The 16,579-nt window shown below is 46.6% G+C and overlaps 1 protein-coding gene across 4 annotated transcripts in view; it reads right to left on the reverse strand.

Moving 5' to 3' along the window:
* Positions 1-16,368, reverse strand: part of IRS2 (insulin receptor substrate 2) — a 28,534-nt gene extending 12,166 nt beyond the window's left edge. Inside the window, exons 1-3 of one of the 4 annotated variants that reach the window (XR_004422912.1) lie at positions 12,320-16,368; positions 3,916-3,993; positions 877-1,011 (exon numbers count right to left, since the gene is read on the reverse strand). Coding sequence is in view for 2 of the 4 variants with exons in the window: in XM_033105105.1 (XP_032960996.1) it covers positions 803-1,011; positions 12,320-16,334 (4,224 nt within the window). In the remaining 2 variants the exon portion in view is untranslated. Of the gene's footprint in view, positions 1-787; positions 1,012-3,915; positions 4,042-12,319 lie in introns of those variants that run through there. The other 3 variants (XR_004422911.1, XM_033105105.1, XM_033105106.1) reach the window with 3 other exon arrangements.
* Between the last annotated feature and the right edge of the window lie 211 nt (positions 16,369-16,579).

Raw genomic sequence — 16,579 nt, forward strand, 5'->3', positions numbered from 1 at the left:
AAAAAAAAAGACACTACGACCGAATTGAGATGACTCCAGTAGAAAAGTTTTAAAATTGCTCTACATATTGTTCCAAAGTTCCCTTTTACACTGTCGATATGAACTAACGTCTTTACAATGGCACCCCAGGCTCTACACATCATAGCCTCTTGTTACCACCCTCACTTCACTGTGACTCTCCCTCTTCTCCCTCTTGATCAGCCACATGGGTTTATATTCTTATCCTGGAAGTACTGGCAATCTTCTGCCCCAGGGCCTTTGCATGGCTGTTCATTCCCTTTGCCTATATGGATTCTCCCTCTAAATATCTACAAGACTTGCTTCCTCACCACTTTCAAGTTGTCACCTTCTTCTTTCTCTTTCCTGCTTTATTTCCTGGAGCATTTATTACCACCTTCATGTTCCGAACCCATTCCAAATTAAGCTTATTTCCTATGTTTCCAAGTTAGACATGAAGACTCTCTACCTTCTGTTTTCCTTTTAGCTTGGAAACCAAATCTTTCTTACTAGTCTGGACTTTAATACTTTTTGAGTGGGTGAAATATTTCAAAAAGTATTTAACATGTAACAATTGGCATCTTTGTAATGAAAAATATGAAAATGTAACAATTTGGTTAAATATGAAAGTTGAAAGGAAATGTAACTCCTTCTGCCTGTCCCTCCTGCCTCAAGGCCCATCCTTTTACCCTCCCAAGCAGTCCTTAAGTGAAGTTCCTGTCGTTTCTTGTTTGTTTTCTGGAAAGAATAGATAAAAGGTGGTAAAAAGTAAGAACGACAGGAAACTCACCTGGAACTGACTCCATCAGCCTGATGGGTTGGTAACCCAGAGCTGCCCAGCCAAGTGGGGCTGCCCTCCTCTGACAACAGTGGCCACTGTGGCAGAGGGCAGAGGGTCCAGCAGCGGCAGGTTTTCAGAGCAGGAGGCATTAAGGGTGGAGGGGGCTGATGGTGGCCAGGAGGCCTCCTCCGCACAGGAGGAGAAGGGGGTCTTCCTGGATAGATCATGGATGTCTGTAAAAAGGACGGGATACACACTTTAAAAAAAAAAGTTTAAAGCCACCTGCATGTCATCATAGGTGTGTCTTAAGAAAACACAACCTTATTTGAAATTATTAGGACTAAAAAGTAAGCGATTTTGAAGCATAAACTATAAAAAGAGCTATGATTCTATTCAGTGTTTGTGGATTACTTATGGAAAAGTATTAACTAAGATCTAAATGTTTCCTTTTTATGGAAGGACAGTCGTGTAAGCAGCTGTATTAAACACATGTGAAATGTGAGCTTTCTCACATCTATAGCTATGAATGCACAGGGAAAGGTTCTGAAAGAAGCGGTGAGTTCACAGAAAGAATTCATATCACACAGATTAAAGAGGGAGCACTGTTTTAAAGCAACCGTTAAGGATAAGCTGAAAAGACTCAGAAGGCACAGGAAAGGAGACCAATACCCTAGCACGGGGAAGTTTCTGGAATACTACCAGTGCCAACAAAGACTGTGCCTGTGCACAAAGAGACACACTGGGGTAGTTATGAGGCCAGGCTGCCAAGAGCTTAGAGCAGGCTAACATCTAGGAGCTGGACCCCAGCAAAATGAAATCTTTGGTTTCTCAGAGCAGAAAACTGATCTGGAAATCGGGCCTCATTGGATGCAGCCCTAGTGTGTGGGGGGAGGGGGGCTACACCTTTGAGTGGTTCCATCAGAATTTTCCAGCAAGGACACCCACAGTCCCAGCAGGGACATCCATGCTTTCTTTGTCTTCGGCCAAGAATGCCTGAAGAATGGGCATCTGCTGAAGGACTGAGTGGCTGCCCAGAAAACTGCTTGTGTGGGGTGCTGTCCAAGTTGACTATAAAGGCACCGAATGGACAGAGGCCTGTTTCCGATTTCCCCTGTATCTCCCAGAACACCCACTCCTGTGCTGGAACACAATGAACTCTGAGTAACTTGGTTGGCTTAACTGTCAGCTGTCTTCCAGCTTTCAGACACTGCTGAAGACCCCATCAATTCTGAACACTCCAGCTGACCTGCCAGGACTCCAGAGTTGCGAAGATGAATTCTTATCACCTAGAGTTATTCTAAGAACTTAATTAAATGCTCCATGCTGGGGAAACTTGGATATTTTACCACAGTGGTTATTTAATTTGGAACTAAGACTGCTAATAAACCAGCACTCCTGATAAGCTAAACTGCAAATAATGATAAGAAAAACAGAATTAAGAGGAGTCAGTTCTACTGTATCCTTAAAATTTTGATATAACCCTAACTACCAAAATGTCATTTGGAAGCTATATAAACTTTAAACTTTAAAAGAAGATGCTGATTTAAAATTTGCCAAATTAAAATCTAAAGAATGTTTAAAAATTCATTAATGTTTATAGTCATAATAGTTTATCAGGCTTTCATCGCTAATATTTCCACACCATTCATTTTTAAAGTTTTAATTTTTGTTTTTGTTTATTCAACCAGTTCAAGGTAATTTTCTGAAAATGACTACACAATAAATTTACACTCCTGGATTGAATAATATCCTAAGGAAGGAAACAAATACAGATTTTGCAGTTTTGCAACTACTATATTTTGCTAAAGCACACCTGAATATTTTCAACTGAACTGTATATTTATTAGAAGTCTACTTGGAGAAGTAACAACAGTTCTTTGTAGAAGTTCCACCAAACTTATTTGATATATATATATAACTGGAAGAGCATGTGAGTAGCTTATGGATTTCTTTTCTGTTTCATTTGCATAAGTGTTATTTTAGGTCACTTTTATGCTGGAAAACAACAACAACAACAACAAAAAACCTTGCTATCATAGAAGAATAAATAGAAGCGTAACATTGCCACAAATCCCTTTAGTAATTTATTTATTTTTTAAATGCATCCAGGCTGTGGTGTAAAACAACTAACCACTAAAATCTTCCTGTCTAGGATTTTTCTGTTGTCTTAGAAGCCCTGGAGCTCCGTGCTGTCCACAGTATGTCAGAGGGCTGGAACCTCATTGCTGATCCTCAAACAAAACCAAGCTGCTCATCACACTTTAATCCATGCCATGTTTAAGCCTGCTTATTGTCTGGAGTTCCTCAAGTATTCACTGCATCATTCTTAAATGTAGTAAGAACATTCTGGCCTATTTCCAAACTTCTCCCCCACCTCAGTTTCCCCCCAATTCATCCCTCCACCAAGAAGCTCAGGAAGCCCGGAATAAGGCAAGGGAAGCAGAAGACCCCCCACGGGCATGAGCTGGGCTCTGGCAGGGCAGCGGCTGGGTGATGCCACTCACGTGGTGGTTTGGGGGTAGCCTCTACAACAGAGAATTCCCAGGCATCAGACGGTCACTGACTTCTTTCCCTATTTTCAATGGCTTCCTACCACCAGCCCTGGGAAACGCAGCCAGTGCTCAATTCCCAGGTCCTCAGAGGAAGGCACGATTTCACAGAAGGGACCCACACCTCACCCAGGGGCAAGCCTGCTGGATTTACTCATGCCGACTCCCTACCTAGCACATCAGAGTCTCTGTCCAGTCAACTTTGCTACCTAACTTGGTAAGCGAACAACAGACCCAACACTGTAAGACAGGGTATTCTGAACTTTGCTTTCTTCTTAACTTGGAAAGCAGTTTCATCACTCTATTAATCCCTGATAGAAGGAAAAGGCCTTCCCCTATTTTGTTTATCCTGTGCAGCAGACAGTCTCCAATAGGACCTTTGTCAACAGAAAGGCTGGGTAGATTACTTGTGCACATTGCTTACAATGGCAGGCGCCCAGCCCTGAGGCTGCCATCTGCTAGGAGAAAGTACTCTCTCCTAGGATGCTGGAGAAACTGACAGCTAATGTAAACAAAACCCTGAGTTATCCGCACGTGCACCAGGCCATAGATTCCCAATGACACTTTTGAAAAATATGGATAGCTTACGCATTTTATGTTTGCATACGTCTTCTTTATTCTTTTGAACATGGGGTTGTAGTCATATCAGTAGAAAGGTAGCACCTTCTGAAAAAAACATTTTCTCTTCATACAAAAATCCGGTTAAGTGTTTTTCTTAGAAACAAAAGAAAAGGATCTTTAAAACAAGAAGAGCACTGGTGACAAACTCTACTCCCCTGAAGATTACCACCTAGCCACAAGTGATTAGTTACTTAGAGGTCCTTGGGCAAATTCTAAATTGGTTAGTTTTCAAATAACTCAACATTAAATAGGTGAATGACTCATTTCTTAGCAAACTGTTAATGGACTGATTCATAATGAGGAGTATATAATATTCCACTTATAGAATAAAACGTACTTTAAAGACACCTCAAGCAGTGACGGAAACACAAGTTGACGCCTTAGCTACCAGATCAGTGGACCAGGGGGAATTAATCTACAAAGAGCAAGGAGTTAACGTTTTCCCAAATAGAGAGCTTTCAATCTGAATTATCCCAAGAATTTTCCTTCTTCTTCTGCCTCTTCTTCTATTTTTTGTACAAGTAAGCACATGGTCTTGATTGTTGATCAAACCTTCACTCTTCTGCCTCACCAGTGACACTGCCCACATGGTCGTCAGCAGCTGTATTTCCCGGATGTACAATTTCCTTATTTAGGTGCCTCTGCATTCTCTATTTCTGCCCACTAGCATACTCCGTCTATGCACGAAGCAATCTACTGAAATGTTACAAAGTGAAAAGACCATGCCACTTTTCCAAATACTACATTGTTCTAGAGAGAACAGGCCATATCCTGGGAAAAAGTTATTCATCAGTACACAAAAGACTCAGAGAGACAGAGCATTCTCTATTCTTTCTTGATAATATTTACAAACCTCTCTACCAACTAATTAAATCAGTGACCTTGGAAATGATGCCCCACCTCCCTCAGGCTCTGTTTTCACAACCTTAAATAAGTTACATTATACAACGGTTCCCAACCCTTTTCCCTCCAAATGACCTTATATATTTTTTATTGTCACCACACTACATGGAAAGAGTTTTAATGTATTTGGTGGTGGTGATGGTGGTTCTGTTGTCAGGTAGGATATACAGTTTTCTTTACTAAAACAAAAACAGGGAAAGGAATATAAGTTTTCCACTTGGCAGATCACTAGAAGTCCAGGAAGCGAGGCTGGAAAAGCCTAGAACAGATGACCAACCAACTTGATTCAACCCTAAAATTCACTGACAAATGAGAGCCTTGAAAGTAATATAAAATCGTAAGCTCTTCAAATTGGCAGGTGTAAAAACTGGTTAAAAAACAAACAGGATTTTCCTCCCATGTCCAGTCTTACTGCTTAACTGTCCCCCATTTTACTCTAAATGAATAATGTATGGAAGAGAAATTAAGTAACTATCACCCAAGTGAAATACAACACAAACTGTTAACTTGAAAGTTGCCTCAGGTGGAGTTTACTGATAAAATCTTAAATGCAAGTATTGTATCTGAGCTTCCAAAGCAGACACAATTTGTATCCTATAAAAAGCACTAGCTGGGGATGGGAAGATGGTACCAGGTGGAACCATAGGAAAATGCTGGTAAAATGGCATCTTTCTGTGGTTCAACCCAACATTACTCCTTTTGACCCAGGAATCCTGGGGCAGTCACTGGTCCTCTATAAGCGGCAGGTTCCTCATTTTTAAAAAATAGGGATCCAGATAGCCCTGTCTATGTCATAGTGCTTTGGGAGTATTACATGATACTATATGTATAAAAATGTCTTGGTACTATGAAGTGAAGGAAAAAACACCTTTTTAATTATAAACAATTCTTTTGATCCAAAAGAGAGAGGGGCTTACAATTATCTTCCAATATTGATCAGAATAATGGTTACATTTTTATCATCTCCAACTTCATTAGCATTCTTTCAAAATCATTCATTGCCCACCAATTTTGGGGGTTAGTTACACTTATAATTTGGAGGCAAAAGATAGACTGATTTAAGTAACTACTTTTAAATGTGCATAGAAAGGCATTATGTCACTACTTTTAAATTTGTATAAAAAAGTCCTATGTTACATTGACAAATATTAAAGATTACGCATTAATACTATGCAAAAGCACAAGTTATTCCTAAGATAAAAATATGGATTTTAAGGTAACAATTAAAATCACATAATATAATGCACTCTATTATAATACTTATTTTTACACATTGAAAAAATTGAAATTTAATTCTACACCATAAAAATTCACTGAAGTATCTGTACCAATACCATATGGACAGATTAAAGTCACAGTAAGACTATAATCATTCGAGAACACATCATTATTCAGTATTTGAGTTTCAATTACGAAAAAATCTACATGAAGCCTCCTGGAGCATGACTGGCTGAGATGTTATAGAACAACACACACACACACACACACACACACACACACACAATATTTATTTCTAGAAAATCCGATACTCTTTAAAATGAATACTAAACAACCCAGTGCTTACAGAGTACTATGCATGTGATCATTTATCTTTAAAGTATATTACAAATCACAATATTTGACCAAATATTCCCATTTTCACTAATAGCACAACAAGGAATATTTTATAAATCTTGTCTGTGTGCATAAATATTGCAGACAGCATTAATAAACTGGGCCAAATTTGAAGATACATTTGCCTGATCAGGTTTTATAAAGTTTCTGGACATGTAAAAGTGACTTTCTGCAAATTTAATATTTTTCTAGCCCAACAGAAAAGAAATCAGAATCTCCAAATTGACTATCTTATCATTTGTGAACAGGCAACCTGTATGTTTTAACTAAATTCTACTTCAGCAGAATTCAATGAATTCAGTTCTAATACAATGCAGAAAACTATTCTTGGCATTATTTGCACCCACAAAGCAAAATGCTAGTATACATCACATACTCCAACTCTCTCTAGTAAAGACTTTCTTCTGTGCCTTTTAGTTTAGTGCAGTTAATATGTCTCTGTAGCTATCTAGAAAGAAATCGAATAATCTGTAGCAATTATCAACCTCAGCATTTCCTCTGCCTTGAGTGATGACTTCACCAGTTCTCATCACAAAAAAATCTACCACTCAATTCTATCTACAATAATCTACCTTGAACAATTCAAAATAACCACTGCAATCTCAAAGAACACGCTCCAATTAATAAAATTAACACAGAAAGAGTGTCCCCATATTAATGTGGCTAGCTAGCACTGTTGTCACAAAACCTGCCACCTGATAAATAACATGAACTCACTGACAATTATGGAAGTTCAGAAATGTTTTTCATTTGTTTATTAAAATGCCAACATGAAAATGCCTTGCCCATCTTGGATAGAAATACACATTCAGCTCATGTCTGTAGTAGTCTACAGAGAATTCACCTTCCGTAGTGGCCTCTGAACAACTGGCTTTGGGGCAAGGCACAGGGCTTTGCGTCCCTCTGAGTGTTTCCCCCACTCTACTTGGCAATGCAGATAAAAGAGTAAAGTTACATTTTCCCTTAAGTTTCTAAGGTGAAACGGGAACACTTGATTCTGTGCTACCCAAAAAAACAAAACAAAAAAAAACCCTCTCCACTTGCCAAATCTGATACCAAAAGTTAACTAGCTCTTGGAACTATGCTTCTACAGAAAATGCATTAGTGGGAATTTTAACAGAAAACCCATTATACCCGTTCTACTGCTAAAACTTCTACAAGTCCTCCTTTTCAGAAGAAGATTCATTTTAATACTAATAGTTCTAAAGAATATGAAACATTAATTATCTATTAAAAGTCCTTTTTGGGGGAAGTGGGCATATGAAGAACAAAATAATAAAAAACTAAAGGTTTTCCTACCGTGTTTGACAAATCAAAACAGTGCTGGAGTGACCACTCTAATTAAACCAACTGCAAAGACTGAAACTACAAGGTTGAACAATGGATAATTCAATTAGTGAAATGTTAAGGGTTCTGTTTTTCTTTAAATGTATCCCCACATTAAGAGACAATACTGTAAATTTAAGCAAATGTATATTGTAATTATACATTTCATCTCGACAATCTCTTAATATATAATACAAACAAATCAAAAAAGGTAATCAAAAGTAGTTTTAATACAGTTTCAGGATTGGGATGCTATTTTCCTTAATTGTTAGTTTACTATGTAATTTAAAACACTATGTTACTATTGATTATTATCTATGAAAAAAATCTCAAGTTAAATAAAGAGGGAAAAAACAATGGAGACTGGAGTGGAACGAGCAATCAAACAGAAAAGGCAGGCATTTCTTAAGAAGGTATTGGCTCTACTTTCAAACCACTATGAGTTTTCTGTTTTTTGTTTTGTTTTGTTGCTTTTTAAATTTAAGAACCATTTACAAGTGTCTTTCCTGTATATGCTCACGGTTTCAAGGTGACCAGTATCAATAGCACCACTGGAGTCATTAGCACATTTCTTTAGAAGAGCTTAACCACTCTCAATGTTCACTATCTCCTAGACCTCCCAGTGGCCCTGTGACACAGAAGGGAGAGACTTATAATTGGCCCATTTCACAGACAGAGAAAGTGAGAAAGAGGGATTAAATGGCTTCCCTCTAGTCACACAATAACTCATTAAGATCAGCAACTAGAAACCTGGTTTCCTGATTCCTGGTTTAGTGTTCCACATACTATGCTTCCTTCTGCAAAGTACTATTTTTGTCAAGGTTTCTCTTTCAATAAAGGAAATAGAACAAGTCATGTGACTTTCATTCACTAAAGCCTCTGTGTATTTTCATTAGAACCTTAGTTGTCTGTTACTGGGAATAGGGTGGGAGTAGTGTGTATTGTTATCTTATTATGACAAGAGCTAGCCAGCTAAAGCAGAAAAGCATCCACAACAGAAAAAATAAAGGGTATTGGTTTGTGAAGCAATCTCACTGAAGTTCTAAAAATGTTCAAGTTCTTTGTTTTAAGACTTCAACAGGCAATATTTTTAAACATAAATTGTGATTGTTGTTCCTGTGGAAACATTTCTCTTATTATGTAATTCTTTTATCATAGGATACGAATAACTAGTCTTTTTACCAAACAAAACTTAAATATAGATGCTTTCAGCGGCAATTCCTATCTAATCTGCCTTGTACACACATAAAAACCAATTTTAGAATTAAATTCCCACTAAAAAGCAACAGTAAAACAGCCTATTTTATGTATGCACCAATCTATAATCATAACACAAAAATATATAAAGTTAATTTTAAAAAGCAGTTTAAAGTCATTAACATACCTCCAGTTCCCCACAAAGACACCATCAGATTGGTTAGATTTTTCTACATACACACACACACAAAACACATGGTAAGTAACCTTCTCCTATGCTCATATGAGCCATAATTTAGAGTTAAATTTTTATTTATTTTCTCTGGACACATACCTATACCTATATAGGCTTTGGTGTTGAAACCCCACCCCCATTCCCAATTCTCGTGTAAACAACTATCAAACACGGCTGCAACCTTAGTGTCACCACTTATGCAAATACAAAACACTACCCAAGTGACCCCAAATTATTCTGTTTCAGCATAACCAATGAAGTTTTTCCATGCAAAACCCGAGAAGCTCAATGTGAAAACATATGCTACTTCTGAGAGCCCGAGCAGTGCATGCAATGACCCGGGAAATTCTTTTTCTTCTATTTCATCTTCAAAGAAATACTTTGCAAGTCTTCCTTCTAGAATCATTCTCTCAAAGAATACTTATCTCCTGTGAGCTTTTTATTTATGGGCACCCCAAACAAATGTCTATGGTCATATGTGAGTTAAATAAAAGTGGATATTCATTCCGAATTTCTAAATGTTCTCTTTCTGGCTTCACAGACCACAATTTAGCTCCCACATTAATTAGGATGACACCCTCGTCTTTCCTATTCTACTGTTCTCTGTGTTCTAATGAGTTTACAAGACATTCATTTACCATGCAGTCCTTTTTTCAAAATGTGGTTTTGGCACAATGGATCAATTACAGTTATCTATTTTGCTTAAAAAGAGCCTTTTTCCTTCTTAAAAGGTTGTTTACCATCATGCTACACAGACTTTGGAAAAACAGCAACCAAAAAGATCTCTCATCTTTGTTCAGCCACCGTGAAACATATAAACTGCTGTTTTGATTTCAGAATCCTGAATCCTATAGGTTGAAAGGAATTTTATACTGGTGGGAAATCTTAAACAAAACAAGCTAAATTGGGTCTCTAACCAAACTTATCTCTTGCAGTTTAAAATTTTCCCTAGTCTGAAAAGGGCATTATATCATACATGAATCACGTTTCTGAATGTATCTATGTTATCAGAAAGGTCTTGAATCCTTTTAGGCCTGTAGGTGCAAACTCCAGCTCACTCCTCCTGTTACTGCAAGAACCCACTCCTGGGGCCCTCCTGAATCCAGTCCAGGTTTTTACTGCCTACTCCGCCAAAAGCAGTAAAAGGTGTTATGTTCTCAGACTGTTTTTCTGATTAGAATCAGATTTCAGTAAAATGTACTTTCATGTTCACTATAGCATATACTCATTTGGGCATACCAAATAAATCTGTGTATGTATTTTTTCCCCACTCAATCTAGTTATGCTGGTACGTTTACACGGTCTGTGTCTTAGACAACAGTTAATCCTCAACTCCCTGATACACGAGCAATTTTTCGGATGTACCTGCAGTGCTTATTTATTGTAACTCTAAGCAAAGTGACCTTCAGCTGAGAGTCATCATTTATGGGACACATTCTTGTAACTTCCAACTGATTTCATTAGATGCTGAAGCACCAAACCCCTGATAATTTTGTGACTCTTTTCCTTTTTTAGTCTATGATTTTAATAAAAACGTAAATAGCTTTTCCTCTATTATATTAGAGTAGCAGGGTATTTATTTACCCTACAGCTATAATTTTAAATCCCGTGGATATTATCAAACATATGCTGCATTTAGACAGTACTAAACCGGTCTGTTTACTTTAAGAAAAGACATAGGGATCCTCACGGCACCTTGATCACCTCCTTGTAACCCTGGCAGACTGTTGACCTTAGGCCCGCACCTAGGACAGCATCCAGTTAACACTACCCACTACCATGTGTTCTGTGGTGCTCACACAGCCTCTGCCTTACCGTCAACACTGTACAGACACAGCTACAAAACTGAAGAAGACACTCTCTTGAATTGAATGTTTACCCCCGTCCCCTCACCCCCGTACACCTCCTTCTCTCCTCTCGTCACTCAAAGTTTGAGACAGTCAGAATGCACCACCAGCTGCAAAGCAAGCAGTCTGTCTCTCCTCATGGATATTTGATGAGAATGTGAAGAACAATACGGGGCACCATCCTGTCCAATTATTCTTGAAAAGCCCCATGTTGTTGTCTTTCATTTGTTTTGTCTAAAGCACTGATTCTAAATCCTGGCTGTACATTAGCATGACCTGGGCAACTGAAAAATGCTCCTGCCTGGGCTGTGCCCATCGGATGCTTTCCTTGAATGTGTCTGGGGCGAGGCCCAATAGGTAATTTCTCAAACCTCCTCAAGTGGGTCTAACCTGGGGCAGGGTTTTCAGAGGATGGTCCCCCAACCAGCAGCATCAGCACAACCTAGAGACTTCTTAGAAATGCACATTCTGGGCCACACCCCAGACCTACTGCATCAGAATCTCTTTACGTAACCCAGCCATCCAGGTTTCAGTAGACTCTCCAGGTGACTCCCAGGTATGCTCCAGTTTGAGAATCACTACTTGTAAGCTGTGTTTAAGCAGTGTTACCGTCTCAGCCCCTTAGGAGGGAAAGAATGTCTGATGGAACAACAGCTCCCACAATTTATGTGTAAACTGTAAATGGTGGACTGTTCCCTTTAGAAGCCATGAAAACGGATGCTTATTTCCTAAGGGACTTCCGGGCCTGTTTTTATAAACTTTGAGGCTCAGCAAGAATCAGTCTGGACCCAGCTCCAGGAAAACAAAGAGAAAGGTGAAGGCTACAGCCTGGGAGCAGCCATAACTTCAGGGCCCTTCCTAGCAGAACTTTCCCACCTCGCAGATCAGGAAGACAATGTTTGCCACCTCCTTGGAGTGGCTGACCTGGGGAGCACATCCAGGGCTAACAGATGGGAAAAGAAGAGCTGTGGGAAAGAAGAAACGGGTTGGACCAAAGAAACGAAATATACTCTCCTGAGTCAGAAACTTCACGTACAACTCAAAGACAACTTGACTGCTCTTGGCAAGGTCTTTGGGGAAAGAGAACACAGGAGCCATAAGTCAAACAAACAAACAAAAAACCCAAGAAGCCTGAGCCAATATTTTGGCATTTAGGTCAAGGTACCAAAGAAGGGAGGAGAAGGGAACCCAGACACTCACCCACTTTCCCACCCTTCCTCCCACTAGCCACAAGGTCAAAGGGCCTCACCTTTCACAATGGTGGCCTCCTTCAGGTGATGGGACAAGAAGTCAATGCTGGCATAGGTGTTGGTGGAAGGCAGGGCGCCAGGGCCCGACCCCCCACACACCCCACTGGTGCTGTTGGCCCCCACAGCGCTGATGAGACCGCCGAGGCTACGGGTCCGGCCCCAGGCGCTCTTGTCGCCTGGCTGCGGATGCGGATGCTGCTGCGGATGCGGGTGCTGCTGTGGGGGCGGCGACAGTCCTGGCTCATCCCTCACGTCGATGGCGATGTAGTTGAGGCCATTCTGGAAGCCGGCAGAGGTCTCCCTGCGCATTGGAGAGCCACTTCCCCCGGGGCAGCCAACCAGGCCTCCAGGCTGACTCGGTGTCCATGGCCGCCCCTGCTGGGGAGGCGGTGGCTGCAACTGGCGGGGGGATGTGGGGGGCTCGTCGCCCCCACTGAGGACGCCACTGCCACCCCCTTCGCTGCTTTTCCTGAGAGAGACATTTTCCACGGAGGCTGAGTTGTGGCGCTTCGAGTTGTGGGCGAAGGACGGGGACACGGGGGTCACAGTGGTGGTCGAGGAGAAGGTCTCGGAGCTGTGGCGGCGGCGGCCCCCCTGCGGGTCTGCGCGGATGACCTTGGCCCCTCGGTGTGGGTCTGGGGGCTGGCCAGCCTGCAGGAAGGCCTCAACCCCAGACACCTGATCCATGAGACTCAGCCTCTTCACGCCAGACGTGGGGCTGGTCACGCGGGCACCTTCCGGCTTCGGGGGAGCCACGATGGGTTGTGGCGGGGTGGCAGCCACGCCAAAGGCCATCTCGGTGTAGTCACCATTGTCCCCAGTCTCCGAGGACGAAGAGGAGGCAGCGCTGGGGCCCTGGGACGTGGATGCTGCAGGCAGGCGGTACAGCTCTCCTGGGGGTGGTGGTGGAGGCAGCTGTGGCTGCAGGGAGGAAGAGGGGGCGGCAGGGCGTGGGGGCAGCGGTGGGTACCGGGAGGAGGCCTCGGGGGACAGGAGGGCATCCAAGGAGCCCACTGGGTCCCCGCTCTGGAGACCCGGCTTGGGGGACTTGGGCGAGCTGAAGTCGAGGTTCATGTAGTCGGAGAGAGGGGAGCGCTGCCGGCTGTCGCTGCTCGTGCCAGGGGTACCAGAGCCCAGGGATGAGGCTGGGCTGCTGGCAGACAACAGCGAGGAGGAGGAGGCCGCCGACGTCAGCAGCGGAGGGGCAGGTGGCGACAAATGTGCTCCCGCCTCGCCAAAGTCAATGTTGATGTACTCGCCCGGGCTCTTGGGCTCAGGTGGCAGAGGATACTCGTGCATCCTAGGCAGGGTCTGAAGCCCCTCCAGGGACAGGCGCGTGGGCCGCACTGCCCGGCAGCGCTGGTTCAGGAAGCCTTCCGGGCGGCCACCGCCGCTGCCACTCAGTCTCCCAGGCGAAGGCACTACAGAGTGAGGAGGCTGGGTGTGGCCACCACCACCCACCCCAGCCACGAAGACGCTGGCCGACGGCGTGGTCCCCGAACTGGCCTGCGGCTCCAGCCTCTCCTCTTCCAGGATGCGCCCCACGGGGGAGCTCATGAGCACATACTGGTCATTGTCCCCGTTGCAGGTGTAGGGAGCCTTGTAGGAGCGAGGCAAGGAGCTGTAGCAGTAGCCAGGGACGCCCCTGAGCATCTCCCCTCCGCCATGCAGGGCTGCGGAGAAGAAGTCCGGCGGGGTTCCCGACGCGCCCGCGTCGCTGGGGGACATGTTGAGGTAGTCCCCATTGGGAAGCAGCTTGCTGTCTGTGTTCTCCATGGACAGCTTGGAGCCACACCACATGCGCATGTATCCACTGTCCTCGGGGGAGCTCTCCGCCGGGGAGCTAGCCTTGTAGCTGGCCCCATTCACCGGAAAGGCCCTGCTGGCCGCAGAGGCAGGCGCTGGCACTGCAGCTCCCGTGGGGGGCAAGGCCACAGTGGCAGCCCGTGGCTGCAGGATCTGCTTTGGGGCAGACACGCTGGTGGGGCTCATGGGCATGTAGTCGTCACTTTTGCAGCTGCCACTGCCACCACCCATGAGGGCTGCACCAGGGGTCATGGGCATGTAGCCATCGTCCGTGCCCAGGTTACTGCTGGAGCTCCTGTGGGACCCAATCTCAATGTCCCCGTAGTCCTCGGGATAGGGGTGGTAGGCCACTTTGGGAGAAGACGCGGGGCAGGAAGGGCAGAGGCGGCCAGAGCTGCTGGAGAAGGTGGCCCGCATCAGGGTGTATTCATCCAGGGATGCGGAGGAGGGCTGGGGCACCGGCCGCTGCCTGGCAGGTGTGGTCAAGGAGTAAGTCCTCTTCCTAAGCCCTCTGTCCAAGTCCTGAGCTCCATCCCCTGAGACTCGACGGTAGGGACGGCCACAGTGGCTCAGGGGCCTGTCCATGGTCATGTACCCGTACAATTCGCTCCCGCTGCCCTCCCTGGCCGGAGGTGTCTCGGCGATGGACTCAGGCGTATTGCTCCTGTGGCTACAAAAAGCTCTCAAGTCCCCAGGGCTGGAGCCATACTCATCCAGGGACATGAAACCGGGGTCACTGGGGGAGCCAGAGGCTGAGGCGCTGCCGCTGGAGGGCCGCTGGCCCGCATGATGGTGCAAGGGGTGCTGCAGGTGCGGGTGCGGGCCCGGAGGCGGAGGGTAGGAGCCAGAGCCGTGTCCGCTGCTGGACGACAGGCTGCCGGGGCTGGTGGCAGCCGGGGGCGAGTGCGCCACAGGCATGGACATGGAGCGGCTGTGTTGCAGGGCGCCCCCTGCCGGCGCCAGAGTCACCTTGCTCGCGCGGCCGCCGCAGCCGCCACTCAGGGTGTGCGAGCGACTCAGGGGCGCGCGCACCGGCCCGGGACTCAGGGGGCTGCCCGCCACCGACACAGGCCTGCCGCCCACCGCCCCAGTCCCTGCCGCCGCGCCGCCGTCGCCCTCGCTGGCTGTGCGCACCCGGCAGGAGCTGCACTTAGCGGCCGGCGGGGTGGCAGCCAGGCTGTCGGTGCGCGAGCGGCGCACCAGACCCGTCTGGCTGGGGGGCAGATTAACCAGGTGGTGGTGGCGGCGCGCGCCGGGGACGCTAATGGGGTGCGTGGCCGACGAGCCCGACGACTGGCTCTTGCTGCGCGGCCGGAACTCGAAGAGCTCCTTGAGCGCCTTCATGGCCTCCAGGATGGTCTCGTGGATGTTCTGTGCCACCACCGAGTCGTCGGCCTGCATCCACAGTTCGCCGGGTCCCGTGACAGCCGAGCGGCCCACCTCGATGAAAAAGAAACTGTCCGAGTGGCCGCAGCGGCGAATGTTCATGAGCTGCAGAGTCACCGACGGCTGCTCGCAGTTGAGCTTCACGAAGCCGATGGTGCGCGCCGACAGGCACAGGCGGTACACGCCTGTCAGGTTCTTGCTCTGGCCCAGGCCCTTGGGCTTCAGGTTCACCTGCCATACCTCGCGGTAGGCAGCCGTGGCGGGTGCCACCAGCCCGTAGCTGTCATCGGCGCCGGCTGAGCCGCCCAGGGCTCCGGGCAAGGCGCTGCAGGACCCGGCACTGGCGGCAGTGGGGGGCGCGTCGCCGGCACCCGCGCGGCCCTCGCTGACCAGGTCGGTGAGCGCGCGGTACCAGCCCTCCTGTTCCTGCTCGTTCTCGGCGGCCACGGCGAAGTACTCGTCCTTGGTGTAAAGGGCGATCAGGTACTTGTGCTTGGCGTCGGCGCGCTTGTTGATGTTCAGGCAGCAGTCGAGCGAGATGACCCGCTTCGGGGCGCTCGCCTTGCTCCGCCACTTCTTCTCGCTTTCGTAGTACTCGAGCCGCGGCGGCAGCGGCGCCGGACCCCCGCCCGCTGTCGCCGTTGCCTCGTCGCCGCCCGCGCCGGGGCCGCGCAGCACGAAGAAGCGCTTGTGTCCGTGCTTCTGCTTGCGCAGGTAGCCGCACTTGCGCACGCTGTGGTTGTTGTTGTTGTTGTTGTTGTTGAGGTTGGGGCCGTCGCCGCCCGCCGGCCCAGGGGGGACATGCAGCGGCGGGCTCGCCATCGCTGGCACTTCAGGCCGCGCCGCCCGGCCCGGCGTGAAGGGGCTCAGGGGAGCGAAGGGGGTGCGGGCAGGGGCGGCTCCCTCCACCCCTGCTCGCCCGCCGGAGCCCGCGTCCCTTGGGCCCAAGAGGTGGGGAAGGTTCGGGGAGGCCCGCGGGGGCCGGTACCGCGCGGTGGCGCAGCGCCTTCCGCGGCCCCAGAGGATGCCCAGCGCCGGCGGTGGCCGCCCCCTGGCCCGGCTGCCCG

This window comes from Rhinolophus ferrumequinum, chromosome 4, assembly GCF_004115265.2.
Source record: "Rhinolophus ferrumequinum isolate MPI-CBG mRhiFer1 chromosome 4, mRhiFer1_v1.p, whole genome shotgun sequence".
Lineage (NCBI taxonomy): Eukaryota > Metazoa > Chordata > Mammalia > Chiroptera > Rhinolophidae > Rhinolophus > Rhinolophus ferrumequinum.